This window comes from Jaculus jaculus, chromosome 10, assembly GCF_020740685.1.
Source record: "Jaculus jaculus isolate mJacJac1 chromosome 10, mJacJac1.mat.Y.cur, whole genome shotgun sequence".
NCBI classification, from domain to species: domain Eukaryota; kingdom Metazoa; phylum Chordata; class Mammalia; order Rodentia; family Dipodidae; genus Jaculus; species Jaculus jaculus.
This window is the reverse complement of record NC_059111.1, coordinates 102,441,473-102,456,624: the sequence shown is the minus strand read 5'-3', so window position 1 is coordinate 102,456,624 and position 15,152 is coordinate 102,441,473. Positions and strand designations below refer to the sequence as shown.

The following is a 15,152-nucleotide window of genomic DNA, read 5'->3' as shown; positions in this document are numbered from 1 at the left end:
CAGCCTGGATGTGGCTGTGCCTTCTCCTCGGGAATACAGCCCCTGCCTCTGGTCCCAGCAAGAGATATGACCGCTACGGACTTGCTGTGAGGGCGTCCCTGCAGGCTCCTTAAAGACCTAATCTCTACCATCCTAGACAGTAACCAGAAGCCTTGAGTGGAGTTTGAGCCCTGAAATGTGGCTACTCCAAACTGAGATTTGCTCAGAGGAAAACCCACCTTGGGATTTAGAAGATGCCACTTGAAATAAACAGAACATAACGTATATCACACCTTTTACGTCAATTCCATGTTAAAATCCTAACATGTTTGCTTTGCTGCCTTAAAATGTAATAGGAAAATCAGTCTCACTGCTGTTGTTGGCGCTTTGAAATGTGGCTAGTGGGATGTTCGAAATCGCATATGTGTCTTGCATTGCATTTTATTGGACAGCAGTGGCCTAGTCTTTCCTCATGCTGGTCTCAGAGAGGATCACCGGGGTCCCCAGGACAAGAGGAAGGTTTGAAGTGAAGGGGTCTATAGCCATAAGATGGGGAGAGGGCCAGCACTGGCCAAGGTTGGTATGCACCTATTTTTTTTTTTTTTTTCCAGGGCAGTTGTATGTGGATACGCATACCCTGTGACATTCTACTTCCTCCTTCTGCAGGTCTACTCCCTTGGGAATCCTTCTCTGCCACTATACTGGGGACATTCTGGTGACTCAACTGCCTCCGTATCCCATGCCCACAAGTAGCCCCCACCCCCGGCCCACAGCTTCAGCCCATGGCATCCACCGCGCCCCCCCACCACCGCCACCATCACTGCTTTCTTCCTCAGGGTGCAGTTGTCCCCTCGGCCACCCTCTGCTTCTGACATGGTGAAGCCATATTTGTAGAGCGAGTCCCAGGTGACCAAGCAGTTGACAGGCGTCATCTCCTTCGACGCCTCTCTCTCCTCCCCCAGCCCAGCGCACAGAGCTCTGCCAGCAAAGAGAGGAAGATGAGCTTGTCAACATGGTTGGGAAACAAGGCATCTGAGAGCGGAAAGGAAGAGGAAAGGGCTTTGGACTCTGGGCATAGACTGGCTGTGGGCTTGAGGTCACTTTCTGAGGCGGGCAGGCATGGGGCAAGAGCAGCAGGGAGAAAGTCTCTCCTGATTTGCCTCAGCTCTGCAAGCACACAGCAGCCAGCGTGGGCACAAAGTCTCTGAAATTAGCAGCAGAATGGACGGGGCGGAGTCGGAGCCCCTAAGAGCTGCAAGAGCCACCCTGTTACCTGGGAGGCTGAGGGGACATGGAGACGTGGTGAGGTAACGAGACTCACCCCGAGGTCCCCCCAGGGGGCCACTGGCAACGCCACTAAATGCTTCCAGCCGCGTCAGGACTTTGCGTTGACTTTGGCCATGACCTTCATCCTTCGGACTTTAAGGATAGGCTGTTACTTTCTGGGAGACATCTTTTGCTCTAAAGGTAGGTGCCCGTCAGAACAGAGACTTTGCAGCAAACACCGATGACCCTCAGGGAATCGACCAGAGGTCTCTCCTGGGCCACAGGCATCTCTACTTTCAAATGCCACCAGAGTCAGGATTCTAGGGCAGTCCACACAAGTCCTCAGAAAACCGAGGGCTGCACTCCTGCGCTTGAGTGGACACACTACCCCTCCCCTTCGTTTTCAGCTTCCACTTTTATTGTACATTTTTACAGATAGTCTTGAATAGCAGAACAGTCACACCATGGGAAGAAATGGGAAAGGGGCGAGAGAGTGGTCCTGTGAAAGCTCTGTGTAAAAGACACTGTTCACACTCACAACACAGACGCACCAGCACACACGGACGAGAATGGGCCTACGGGGCCACCCAGAGAGGAAAGGAAAAGCTCAAGGTTGAGGAGAGAGAAGGGGCCCCCAGGGCTCCCCAAGGAGTAATGCCAGGCCTTAGGCAAGAAGAGTAGGAAACTGGCATGTGTTAGAGAGACGTCAGGTTGAGCGGCTGCTGAGGTCGGGGTTCGGTTTGCTGTTTCTCCATCCTGAACCCACCGCCGCCGCAGGCAAGAAGTCACCTTCGTCATTGGCTGGGCTCTAGTTACGTAGAATGGAAGGACTTGAACTTCCCCCTGAAGGAAGCTTTAACACGACATGGCAATTTGATCCACAGGAAAGCAGAATGGACGGAGACCCTTCTGAAAAATCACTTCTTAACTCTTTTCTTACTTAGAACCCAGGATGCAAAAGAAGGTCATACTGAGAACATGTCTTACATGGATACAACATCCAGGGGACTTTCTACCAGATCCCAGAGGGTTCTGGTGAAGTGACTGGCTTTACCGACTGAGAAAGAGAAAGCTGGCTCGCCTTCCTTGGTACTTATCTTTCCCTCAACATCTGCCTTACTTCTCCTTCTTGGACAAGTACAGCTAGAAATGATAAGAGGAGAACTGCTAACTGAAAGAAAACAAGGCGTTAACCCCTTGCCTGAGTTAGGAGATGGCCGCTCTAGTTAATATGTATTCTTTGTCCCACACGGTCTATTCATCCCATCACTTCTGGGGATAATCGACTGGAATAAGAGTTCCTTTGGCAAAACTGGCTGTAAACCAAAGGAAGGAGCTCTGGGTAAAGTGCATCAAGGAGACCATTTCTGTGGAGGGCCTGGATGGAGAACAGAGCCCGAGTGCTCCAACTGGCTAGGAACAGTGTGATTCAGCAACCAAGATGGCCTCTCTCTAGACTCTCTTCTCCTCAGTGGGGCAGAACCCAAATAGAACAGTTCCATCTTGGTGGGGACCCTGCTGTTGAAGGGCAATTTGAACAGTGCATAACTCACGTGCCATTTCATGTTTGCTAACCACTATGCGATTCCTTTCGCGTCCTTAATGTACCATGAGGTAAAGCGTTATCACAGTCCTCATTCTGTCGATGAGGGAGTTCAAGTATGGAGAAGACACAGTGCCCCGCGTCACAGATCACCTTAGTGAAGAGTGGCAATGAGATTTACAGTAACGGCATTACATGAGTGTAGCTTAGGTAGTGAATTTCTCAGGCTTCAGTGCCCCTATGCCCATTACTGGATTGAGATTGTACCTGGAAAAAAGGAACAGATCAAAGAGAGAGAGAGAGAGAGAGAGGCCCAATACTAATCGTGTAGCCCTGCTCGACACTCTCCCCAAGCTCTGGCATGAGCTTTCAAGTCCTCTTTGCTGTCTCTGAGGCCTAGGTCTGTGCGCCTGCTGCCAACATCATAGAACGACATTGACAAGATCAATCAGCGCGGTTCTGTGGCTATGCAATATCCTCCCAACCCCATCTGCCAACTCAAAGACTAGTTGAAGAGGTTCTGGGATTTTGACTTTATGGTTGGGTCCGCCGTAAATGCCTCGGAGTGATGGGATGAGGACAAATCTCTCAGTCATTTTGTATTTTCTTTTTTTTTTATAATTAGCCTGCATATGGCCCAGGGGGGAAAGCCCAATAGCTGATAATAACATATTCTAAGAACTAGGAACAAGGCCGAAGGAACAGTACACCCCATGGCAGCAGCACTGAGAAGACAGCAAAGTCAGCCTGGAAGCCAGCTACGGTGCCAGACAGCAGAATCATCCGTTTGCATCTACTCTGCTGGGCTGGCTTTAAAAAAAGAAAATCCTGCCCCTTCCTCTGTCTCAACAGCTGGAAGGCAGCAGAAAGACTGATCAGACTGCTATACACTTGTTACTTCTCTCTGTGGTAAAGTGAGCTTTCACACTGACTCATCGCATTTCCCTGGAAAAGGATGGATGCGCTCACCGGCTTCACCTGGAGCAGTGGGAAGACGTTCAGGAAAACAGCTTCCCTTGAGCTACAAGAACTAACCAAGTCTCCCACACGAGCCACCACAAAGGATGACCAGGTCTGTTTCTTCCCACTCCTCCCCCACAACCTTGAAAATCCATGCATAAATGCTCTCCGTATAGACAGGTGGAACTAGCCCATCCTAAATGCCCCCAGTGATGCATTTGCCTTCATTATTCTGTATTTGACCCAAGTGGGCAGCTTCGGAGACTTACGTGGCACACTCTCCTGTCAGATGAGATGCTGATGGCTATATGTAGAGCTTTCATACAAGCCCTCTTACTGTGTGTGTGGATGACTAAGGAGACATGGAGTCTCGGGTTATCCTCCATCACTGCGGGCGAAGGTGGCATTCTTGGGTAGAACCCACTCCCAGGGAGAGGACAGATATAACAGCATGACATCAGGACCCAGTGCATGGCTCAGGGACCTCAGACCAAGGAGGGCTTGTCTTTGCTGCGATTGCTACCCAGTCTGTGCCTTTATGATCCTCAGAGGTGAGAGAGTGGAGCTGTTGAAAGGGTAAGGTCATGTGGGGGTGCTTGAAGCTGCTGCAGGCACATTTTATTTCTTAAAAATTCAATGCCAGCAAGCCACAGATCTCCTCCTGAAACACAGGGCGACAAAAATCAAAGAAAGAGCCTACTTGGCGTCTCTCTGTTTCTGGAGTGTGCATTGTATGCATGTGTGAGGGCCTGTTTGCAGGTGCGGGTGGGTGGGTGTGCACATGTGTGCACGTGTGCGGGGCGGCCAGAGTTCAACATCAGGTACACACTATCGCTCTCTACATTACACGTTGAGACAAGGTCTCTCACTGAGCTCAGGTCTCACCAATTCAGCCTCAGGGGTTCCCTGGCTCCGCCTCGCCAGCACAGTCCCTGTAAGGTCCCCAGGGCCACGACTTCGCTGTCACGTGGACGCCAGGAATCCAAGCTCAGGGCACCATGCTCGCAGGGCAAGCACTTTACCCACGGAGCCAGAGCCCCGGCCTCTGAGAGCCATTATTTTCTCTAGACACGAAGCATTTACCCACCTTAATTGCCCAAAGTTGGTACAGAAGAAAAGTAGAAGTGAATATGGAGAAAGGAAACAGAAAAATGAGAGGGAAGAAAAGGTAAGACTTTTCTCTGGCCAAGACATTCCGCTTTCCTGAATTCCCAATTCAGAAGGAGGAAAAGAAAGGAAAGTTGAAAGGAGCCTCATGATCAAAGTTCCTTTGCACACAGCCAGAGCACGCGCGTGGTTGTATACTTGGCATACATGCACCTAAAAGTATTTCAACTTGGCCTCAGTGGGAACCATAGGGCATACTGAGAACCACTGACTCTAAGTCCCTTAAAAGGTTGGGTTCTAGTTTGATTTGGATTTTAGTAAAGTTTGACCTTGAGAGCATCCCAAGCCAAGGCTATTTTTTTTTTCCCCTACATCTCCAGCCACCTCATAGCCAGAAAGTCTCGAAACAGCTTAGAAGTACATGAGTTAGCCTGTGGTCAAGCCCCCAGTGCCGGAAGGATTGAGGTCACCTGGGCTACTTTCCTCTTGACCAGAACTCATAATCTGTTTGGGAGCTTCCATCATGACCATGTGGCAGGGCATGATTCTGCTCCCCAAAATGTAGATCAGACCCCAGAATGTGTGTGTGTGTTTATCTGTAGCCTCACTACTGAAAAACTTACTCAGAGGCCCCTCTCTTCTGATGGTGAGGTGAGTCCAAATGGTTTGTTTCTTCTCGGGAGTCTGCCACACATTTTGAGGATGCTCTCATTACAAAGGAAGGCAGTGAACATTATTAAAGGTCTGTCACAAGGTAAGAGTTCAGATAGAGAAGATGACCAGTGTACAGCAAGGATGATGTTTAAAGAAAGAGGTGATGACTGTCAATAGGTCTCTGGGCATGGTTACTTACGAAGAGTTGAAATAGTCTATAGCAAATTGCCCCTTGAGAACTGTTTCTTCCACCTTTCTGCAACTAGAAAACAACTGAAAATAGCATCAAATCACAGACAGAGCCCTGTGCCCCCAAACAGATGTTTATGGACACCTGCCTGGTCCAAGATATTTGGAAGGAAGACACAGGCCTCTCAATCCAAGATACTTTTGCTTTTCCTCTAACTCAAGTATGTCCTTCACTATAAGGGGAAAAAATATGTAACGTTTCAAAGAAAACTTAAAAAAAAAATTCTCAACTAAAATAACTAGGTTTTCCAGAAAATTATTTCCCTTCTTCTTTGTCTTAAAAACGATCCTTTGTATCTCAAGTGGAAGCCAACAGAATTTTCTGTCACGCAGCTTGCCCCCCATTGCCTGACACATCCACACCCAAGGCGCTCACACACAAAAGCTTTTGTAGAATCTGACCAGGACCCTGCTGAAGGAATCTTGAGTAGTGTATCCATACCTGTGCACAGGTACACACACACACACACACACACACACACACACACACACACACAGCACCAGAAAGACTCGCACAAGAGATCCACATTCAAGCCCGTTCTTGCACATCAGATGTCACACCCAGATGTGGGCTACATACACATGGTCAAAAAGAGCAGAAGAGATAGGCAGAACTTACAGGGAGATGAAGGGGTCAGTAGGTGAGAGGAGGAGAAGATTGGGAGAGGAGAGGTTGGAAGACAGGGTGTGAAACAGAGCCGGGGGGGGGTGGGAGAGTGGAGGCAGGAGTGGGAAGGCCGCTGAGCAGTTGGCAATGTTCCCAAAGCAGATTTGTTTTGCAGGAGCTGCACTCCCTGATGCATGGCTGACCAGGGTTCCCTATGCCAGATCAGGATTCTCTCCTCGCCTGGTGTCAGCAGGGTCCCGCAAGGTGACTGTGAGCTGCTCCTGTCTCTAGGGCATTAACAGGTCTGGCTGACGTGGTCATTCTCCAGCACCCAGTGCCATTTGCTCAAATGAGCCTGAGACACCTGGATGGGCCTGTTTTACCCAAGCATGAGGGCTAGCCACTAACATAGCTATTTTGGAAGATCAAGAGGAAAGGGAAGAGAATGGAAAAGAGCCAAGAGTTCTCCATTAATTTACACAATACCATAGAAATTCGAGCCCATGGGCTTGGAGGTGCTCTCTCTGCATGTGACCATTTCCTCTCATCTGCACAGAGCTCACCTCGACAAAGGGGCAAGTGTCCAGTGACAAAGGACAGGCCCCCGCAATGAGGAACTGGAGTCCTGTTTTCTATACATAACTTGTACATCAGCAGTCAGAGGCCACATTCCTTGTCCCTCCTGAACCATGGGTTCCACTCTTCTCTCAGGACTTTTGTACCCAGCTGTGTCTTGAACTTCCAAAATCAGAGGACTAAATCTTGAGGAGTTCCAAAATGGTAATGAGATGAGGCACCGGGTCCTCTGGCCCAGAAGTTTGGTTGTTAGTCCTGCCCTCTACAAATTTCAGCTGTACCAAAAATAATAGAAAAATAATGCAACACAAACCATAAACCCCCATACTCAGGAAACATCCATCACATGTGCATGTGCGCGCACACACACACACACACACACACACACACACACACGCTGTCTCTCTCCAGGAATCTGTAGTTGCTGTGTTGGCACCTATGGAGGCCCGTTCCTCAAGCTCATTTCTGGGCCTCCATGTTGGGCCAAGAAACCACTATAGTGACAGAGAGATGACAATATAATGCAATGATATTTCCATTTAAACGATAGATCAAAAAATAAGAGAAAGCAAACCACCCAACACCTATGCACACATGCATACACCCCCACTCACACACACATCACAGCATGGTTCCAAGGCTCCGATCTGCCCAGGGAGTGCGGGGAGGGGAGGAACAGGGTGGCCTCTTGTGTAACAACTGGGTGTAAGGCAGCTGGAAGGTAAGACTGGGTTTTCTGAGCATCCACTGAAGTGTCCTTTGATTGATGCGGTTCTTGCCTCTCAGCATGTTCTCCTCCCCCCCCCCCAAAGCTTTGTCCAAAAGTTTGGCCACAAAGAGAAAACTTCCTTGTCAGTTTGTTTTCTGTTACTCTTGTGTGTTGCTGGTGGGCCAGAAAGGAGCTCAGAACAGGAAGAGCAGGAGAAGTGGTTCTGAAAATGGCCTCAGAGATGTGGTTACATTCTGTGAACGTAGGGGCCTCGGCTCCCCGTGATATGACAGCTGAGGGTGGTGTCCTCTCCTGTGGGCCCAGTGTGTGGCACTTCCTTCTCTACATCTGGCTTGCTTCAGACCACTGCCACTGTCCCTTCCAGCTCACCACCGCATCCGCGTGGGTGGGTGACGGGAATTAAGATGCTACCGCAAGTGGTGGCGTTCACTCTGTCTTCAAGAAATCATGAAGCCGGAAGTCAAGAACGGATGGGAGAGCCACAGGATGGGAAACACTTTCCCCATCTTGGAGATGAGGCAACACAAAGTCCGGTGAGATGCTGGCGCCTGAGCCAACGCGGCGCTGCTCTGGCCCTGGCATCTTGATTGAGTTTCATTTTATATATGTATATTATATATATATATTTATATATATATATGTATGGGTCTGTTTGTTTTTAGCACACTGTCCCATTCTCGGGTCTGGATTTAGGGCAGTTGGTCCTCGGGACAGGTTGAACAGAGGGGGCCAAGGTACAGAAGAACCCCGAGATCAGCGTGAGGCCCAGGCCCCCCCACGCACAGAACATGGACCACCCATAGCCGTGGCTGATGTCATCAGGCAGTCCGTACAGGTAGCGCGGGTAACGCGACAGCTCGAAGTTGATCCCGGCCACACAGGTGCACAGTGAAATGATGCAGAAGGTTCCTGGAAAATAAGAGGGGAATTATGGGGATGGGGAGATCGAGAGGGAAGGGAGGAAGAGAGAAAGAGAAGTGAGGGTTACTACATGTTCAGTTTGCTTGAATGGCAGAAATAAGATCCAGGTTAGAGTGGACTATCACCAAGGCCACCATCTAGAAATATTCACAAGAGGCCACTGTGGGAAGCTCATTACTTCCTTACTCCCCAAACTGCCCAGTCTTGGACAAACTCGGAGAAACAATTTTTTTTTTAAGGAAAATATTCTAAATAAATATCTCAGAGTTTTATGTAGGGTACAGTGACACAGGATAACAATCAATACATTTTTCTAAAATATTTTAAGCTCATGATCTTTCTTGGGAGGGAGAAAATATCCCATTTGGCCCTTATTTAGCAATAAAGGCATCTATTTTCTTTCATATACATAACATCTCATACAAATTTAGGTATTTCTTCTTTACTCTATTCACCACCAATCCTGGCCACCAAGAGAAAACCTCCTTGCCACTTCATTATTTCAAATGTGCAATTCTTGGAAGTCTTTTTCCATTTTTTCCATAGGGCAGTTAATTCACAAACTGTTCCTCATGGAGCATCAGCTCTTCTGGTTACTTCCTTACAGCGTGAGGGGTGGAGTCAAAACACTGAGACCCAGTGGATTAAGAGCTTACTACCCAACCTGCAATCCTCAGACTCCATGTAAAATGCTTCCGTGGGCATGTGGGCTCCTGTAATCCCGACGTGTGGGCAACAGGATGGGAGTCAGAGACAGGAGAATTTCATGGAAGCCTGTGGCCAGCACAGCCAAGAGCAGTAAAACAAAGCCCAGGGAGAGAAGCTCTGCCCCAAATGTTGTTGTCTGACCTCCACACTCATGCCATGGCACACATATGACTACACACACACACACACACACACACACACACACGCACACATGGAATTTCAAAACCAGCAAACATAATAAAAGCCCTGATACCCATGAACATACCTTCCCACCTTCACAATCCATACAAGCATAAGTTAACATGTCCAACATGCCTCTTTGAAAAATTGCACAGGCCAATTTGATCATGGGCCCTTCTTAAAATATATTCCTCCGGGGGCTGGAGAGGTGGCTTAGTGGTTAAAGCGCTTGTCTGCAAAGCCTAACCACCCAGTTCAATTCCCCAGTACCCATGTAAAGCCAGATACATAAAGGGAGGGGTACATGCATCTGGAGCCCTTTGCAGTGGCTAGAAGCCTTGGTGTGCCCATTCTCTCCCTCTCTCTCTCTCTCTCTCTCTCTCTCTCTCTCTCTCTCTCTCTGTTTGCAAATAAATAAATAAATACATAAAATATTTAAAATATACATATATATATTTCTCCTATCAGCTTCCAGGGAGAAGATAGTTAGAAGATGTAGAATGTAGTAAAATGTTCTAGAATTAAAAACTCAGTTTATCCACTACAAATGTGTGGAATATCTAGAATGAATTTAATAGCACTTTCAGTATTTGCTTTCTTGTGTTATAGAAAAGGCAGTATGGTTTAGAAAGGATGGGCTGGCTCAATGGAAGGAAGGAGAAGAGGGTTTTTTGTTGTTGTTGTTTGTTTTTTAGTTTTTTTTTTTTTTTAAGGAGAGGGAAGAAGTGGTGGTGCATTGTGTTTTACACATTCAAGAAGTTTTGCTTCTTACCAGCCAGCTTTATGTCTGTCTTCCAGAAGGTTCCAGAAAGAAATGTGGAACAGGGCAGTGAGGCTCAGAAGTTTGACATGGATTCTGGGGATCAAGGACCTTACTGATTAAGCTATCTCCCCAGCCCATCATTTCTTGTATGAGCCTCTGTAGTAGACCACTCATGCCTCATATCATAGCCAGTGACATTTCAAAACTCTCGACAGATTCTGATTCTGTCCAAATTAAAGCCCTCCAGTAGCTTCCAATAAATACAATCCAAATTCCCATATCCTGCCCACAGGGTCTTAAGTGAGTGGACTCCGATTATTTATCTGACCAAATTTCTCAGCTTGTTCCCTAGACTCTAGTTACACTAGAGAGTATCCTGTTGTTTTTTTAAACTAGAGAAGCAGCGTGTTACATCCCGGGGGTTTTGTACTTGATCCTTTTGCCCAGAATGGCCATGCAGCTCCTCCTGGATCTCAATTTGAATGGCATCCTTGGAGGGATCTTCCCTGATCTCTTCTGAAGCAACACTGGCCCAGTGGTTTTGAAATAGTGTTCCGTGAAGGAACTGCCATTGGGAAAGAGGGGAGGAGCCGAGCCCTCCTGTCTTTGATGAGAAGAGACCTGCTTTGATCTGTTTCCATGGCAAACATCATTGGAGGAAAGGGTTCTTATGATGTAAACATTTTTGAAGATTGTTGACACATGTAAAAGGACGTTATTTTGGGAACTCTCCTTTGGGTAGCTAAGTACAATGGCTGCTCTATTCATGAAAAGCCTGTGCCTTTAACAGAAATAACCTCACTCCTATCCTAACCTATCCTCACTCCTGCTGGTCTTGCAAGGGGCCCCAGATTCCTCTTCACCCCAGCTCTCCAGACAGACAGCTGCAGCAAGTCAGTTACAACTGGTTAGAGTGGAAAATAAAAAGTAATTACCCTCTCTGTGCCAAGACCCTTGCTGGTCCACACTCGAGAGTTCAGGAGTCCAGTTAGGAGCAGACAGGGCACCATGCCAAGTAGCTAAGGGCTGACAGCTTACACTGACAAGACCTGCTGGCGTGCGGTGAGCAGTGCCAGCAGGCTCTTGGCGATCTGGAGTGCCTACTTACATGCTGTGCCTGTGGGCGTGCAGCTGGAGCCCGCAGGGGGCGCAGAGGTGCAGGTGGAAGTGCGTCCTCTGGTGGCTGACATCCAGCTCCCGAGCCCTTTTGTGACCATCCGCTTGAAGCTCCTCCCAGAATCGCATGCAATGCCTCTTGACACCCACCATGCTGCCCTGGGCACTCCTGCCTCTAAGCCTTCGTCAACACGGGACTGGAGGGACAGAGTATGTCAGGGTTGCCCAGGATGGATGCTTCACTCGGTTCCCTCCAGTTCAGTAAGGGTGAAAAAGAGGAAACTGTTTTCATGCCCAGACTCCCAAATCCTGTTCCAACTGCAAATACAGCTTCCTCCTCCACCTCCTTCACGTTGCTGCCATTTCTAATTAATGTGTCTCTGGTTGCCAGACACTAGAGTCTGGTTTTCTCTCGCACTACTCGTGATTTCTTGGTTAGCTGACAACTTCCTCCTGCTTGGATATCTTGTGGTTTCCAATCTGCCAATAAGCCAGGCTTCTTGAACCTCTCTGGCCTCCATTTGTGTTTTTTATTTTATTTTATTCTTTGAGGAAACCCAACAGACTGAACTTTTTTTTTTTTTTTTAGAGAGAGACAGAAAGAGAGAGAATTGGCATATCAGGGCTTCAGTAACTGCAGTCGAACTCCAGATGCTTGCACCCCCTTATGTCCATGTGTGACCTAGCCTGCTTGCATCACTGTGTGTCTGGAGAGTCGAACCCGGGTCCTTAGGCTTCACAGGCAAACGCCTTAACCACTAAGCCATCTCGCCAGCCCTCCATTTGTCTTTTTAGACTCATGGATCCCTCACTTGCCTCTTGTCCCTGACTTTATACTATGACAACAACCCTCCTCTGGCAAGAACTGCCCCTGGTACATGACTGATTCATGCGTCCTATCCGGTGTACTCTCTGACCACACACAGTTTCAGGGTAAGCCCCGTGCTATGCTAACACGTGCCTACCAAAACTTCATGTGTTGGGAACTTACTCCGTAAAGTCGTATATAAATATTATTCGAAGGTTGGGCCACTGGGAGGAATGACGAGGACCAGATGAGCTGATGAGGGTGGGGTCCAAATGGCATTGGGAGCTTTATAGGAAGAGGAAGAGCAGCTTGAGTAAGCGCCTTTCTTCTGATAGGCCGCTTGATGCCCTCCACTGTGCTATGACGCCCCTCACCAGACGTGAGTGTCACACGCACTGACACTTCCCAGCCTCCAGAACCATGAGCCAAACAGGCAGCCTCAGGCACCCTCACGTGTTGCTTCATGATGGACCTGCATTCTGAGGAATGTATCGCTATGTAAACCTGCAATTGTGTGAACATTCGAGAAGTGTCTGGAGACAGGCGATGGGAACTTCTCCGTTCCATCACGATTTTACAGGGCCACTGGCATATACATACTCTGTTGTTGACTTAAAAATCTTTATTATGAAGTGCACAACTGTCTTTCATTATAGCAACAGAATGGTCTTTAAGCTTCTTTCGTCCCTCCACGGCCTTGCTTACCTCCCTTATTAAGGCAGCCAACCCTCTTAGTTGGCCTGGAAGCTGGAGGAGAAGGGTATGTGGAATATGAGACTCCATTCTCCTAGTAAGAAGTCCTTGGCTAAGAAAACCAACTGTCCCCTCCCGGCCCCACCCCAATCAGGTTATGCTAAGGAGGTAGATGGGGTGATAGCATCGCAGAAGCACTATATATAAGCAAGAACAAGTACGATGCCCCAGCCAGTGCAAACACAGACACTTGGATCTGTGGAATGTGTTGCTGGTATTAAATGTCAGGCCAGGAGAGCATTGTTTGGGAGCATCTCATTCTTTTGTCACCCCAAAATGTCATCAGGGAATACTTCCTCGGCAGCCCAATAAATACTTCCAGTCGGGTACCACCTTAAAGGTTAATGACCACGATACGGTGTTTTTAAGCTGGTATTCAGAACCATGGTGTTAACTCGTCACTCTGAGCAGCTAATTGTAGGTGCATAAGGAGGACAAGATGGGGCTGCCTCTGTGGTTATTGCCAGATTAAGCTACGCAGCAAGGGGAGGGCAGAACATGTGTTCCCACACCCCTTAGGGATTCTGGGAAAAGCCACTGCAGTAATGCCACAGCCATGGACCCCGTGGAGAAATAGCATCACAATTTCGGCCTCGGGCTAGGCAGCAGAAACGCTCTTACTAATTCAAGAAGCCATCTCCTAGGAAACCGAAGCCCTTGTGAGGTTCTTACAGGGATCCGGATCACTTACATACTGTGTGCATGGGCATTTCCCCAACTATCTATTCCTTATGTGACCGAGACGCGCCCAGAACTCCACTAGTGCGTAATCGCTCCAGCTTCCTAGAACGAAAAGTCCATCTGGGTGACATTTTCCTGCTCCCCGGAGTGAGGACTGACGTCGGCATGTCCCTAACCCCGGCTTCCTTGTTGCTATGTGGGGAGAAGGCCTCTGCTCGGAATGGAGTCCCTCAGTTGCTGCAGAGCTGAGGCTTCCAGAAACGCCCGTGCGGACGTGTTTGTCAGGGCTGCCTAAGCAGCAGTCACATCTTCCCCCAAAACCCCTTCATCCTCCGTCCGATCTTTAAAGCCAGATGGGCACAAGTCAGCAAGCAGGAAAAGACCCCCTCGCCCGACACCGCGCGTTCATCATAGGAAGCTGATGTACACTGAATCCTTCCATTGCTTAGATTAAATGCCCCAGCAGCATTCTGCTCTTGAGAGCACTTTATGGCTATGCTCAGACCTGCACAGAATATAAATAGCTTTGGATTATACACCATTGCATCATCAGCCATCAACAGGCGGGTCACAGGGCTCTCCGTAAAAGGTTGCCTCCAGGATTCATGAACAGGAGGCAACAGGCATTGGATGTGTTCAGGCAGAGAACATGCTACCGGCCATGGGGCTCTTAGTTGGGGCACAGTCACCCACTCTTCTGCAAGCTGTACACATTCTCTAGACCAAGACACCGTCAGGAGCCCTCCCCAAAAGCCACAAAATCAGGACGGGAGGGATTTTGTGTTCCCAGGGTTGCACCTTTGTATTCCAAAGCTGCCTAATCACCCTTCGTGTCTTTGCCGCAGTCATGTAGGTTCCCAACCAAGGCAACTGAAAGGACTGGGCCATTCATAGATAGCCAGCAATTTTAAAGAGAAAAGAGTAGGCTTATTGAAACTGTGGGTGGCAAACCTGTGGATACAACCAACCATGGACCAAAATATCTGAAGCAAGCCGGGCGTGATGGCACACGCCTTTAATCCCAACACTCAGGAGGGAGAGGTAGGAGGATCACTGTGAGTTTGAGGCCACCCTGAGACTACATAGTGAATTCCAGGTCAGCCTGAGCTAGAGTGAGACCCTACCTGGAAAAACCAAGCAAGATTTTGTCTGTATTGACCATGTATAGACATCCTCCCTTGTGTTCATACACTGAGCAATACAGTATAACAATGTCCACATAGCTTTACATTGTATTGAGTGTTACAAGTAATCTAGTGATGCTTTAAAGCACACAGACAGGGCTGGAGAGATGGCTTAGCGGTTGAGCGCTTGCCTGTGAAGCCTAAGGACCCCGGTTCGAGGCTCGGTTCCCCAGGTCCCACGTTAGCCAGATGCACAAGGGGGCGCACGCGTCTGGAGTTCGTTTGCAGAGGCTGGAAGCCCTGGCGCGCCCATTCTCTCTCTCTCCCTCTATCTGTCTTTCTCTCTGTGTCTGTCACTCTCAAATAAATAAATAAAAAATGAACAAAAAAATATTTAAAAAAAGCACACAAGACAATGTGCGTAGGT

General features: G+C 48.4%; 1 protein-coding gene across 1 annotated transcript in view; it reads right to left on the bottom strand.

Annotated features, from left to right (window-relative positions):
- Window positions 1-552: 552 nt before the first annotated feature.
- Tmem178b (transmembrane protein 178B) overlaps window positions 553-15,152 on the bottom strand; it is a 434,230-nt gene continuing 419,630 nt past the window's right edge. Inside the window, exon 4 of the mRNA XM_004661164.2 lies at window positions 553-8,580. Coding sequence (XP_004661221.1) covers window positions 8,330-8,580 — 251 coding nt within the window. The 3' untranslated portion in view covers window positions 553-8,329. The remainder of the gene's footprint in view (window positions 8,581-15,152) is intronic.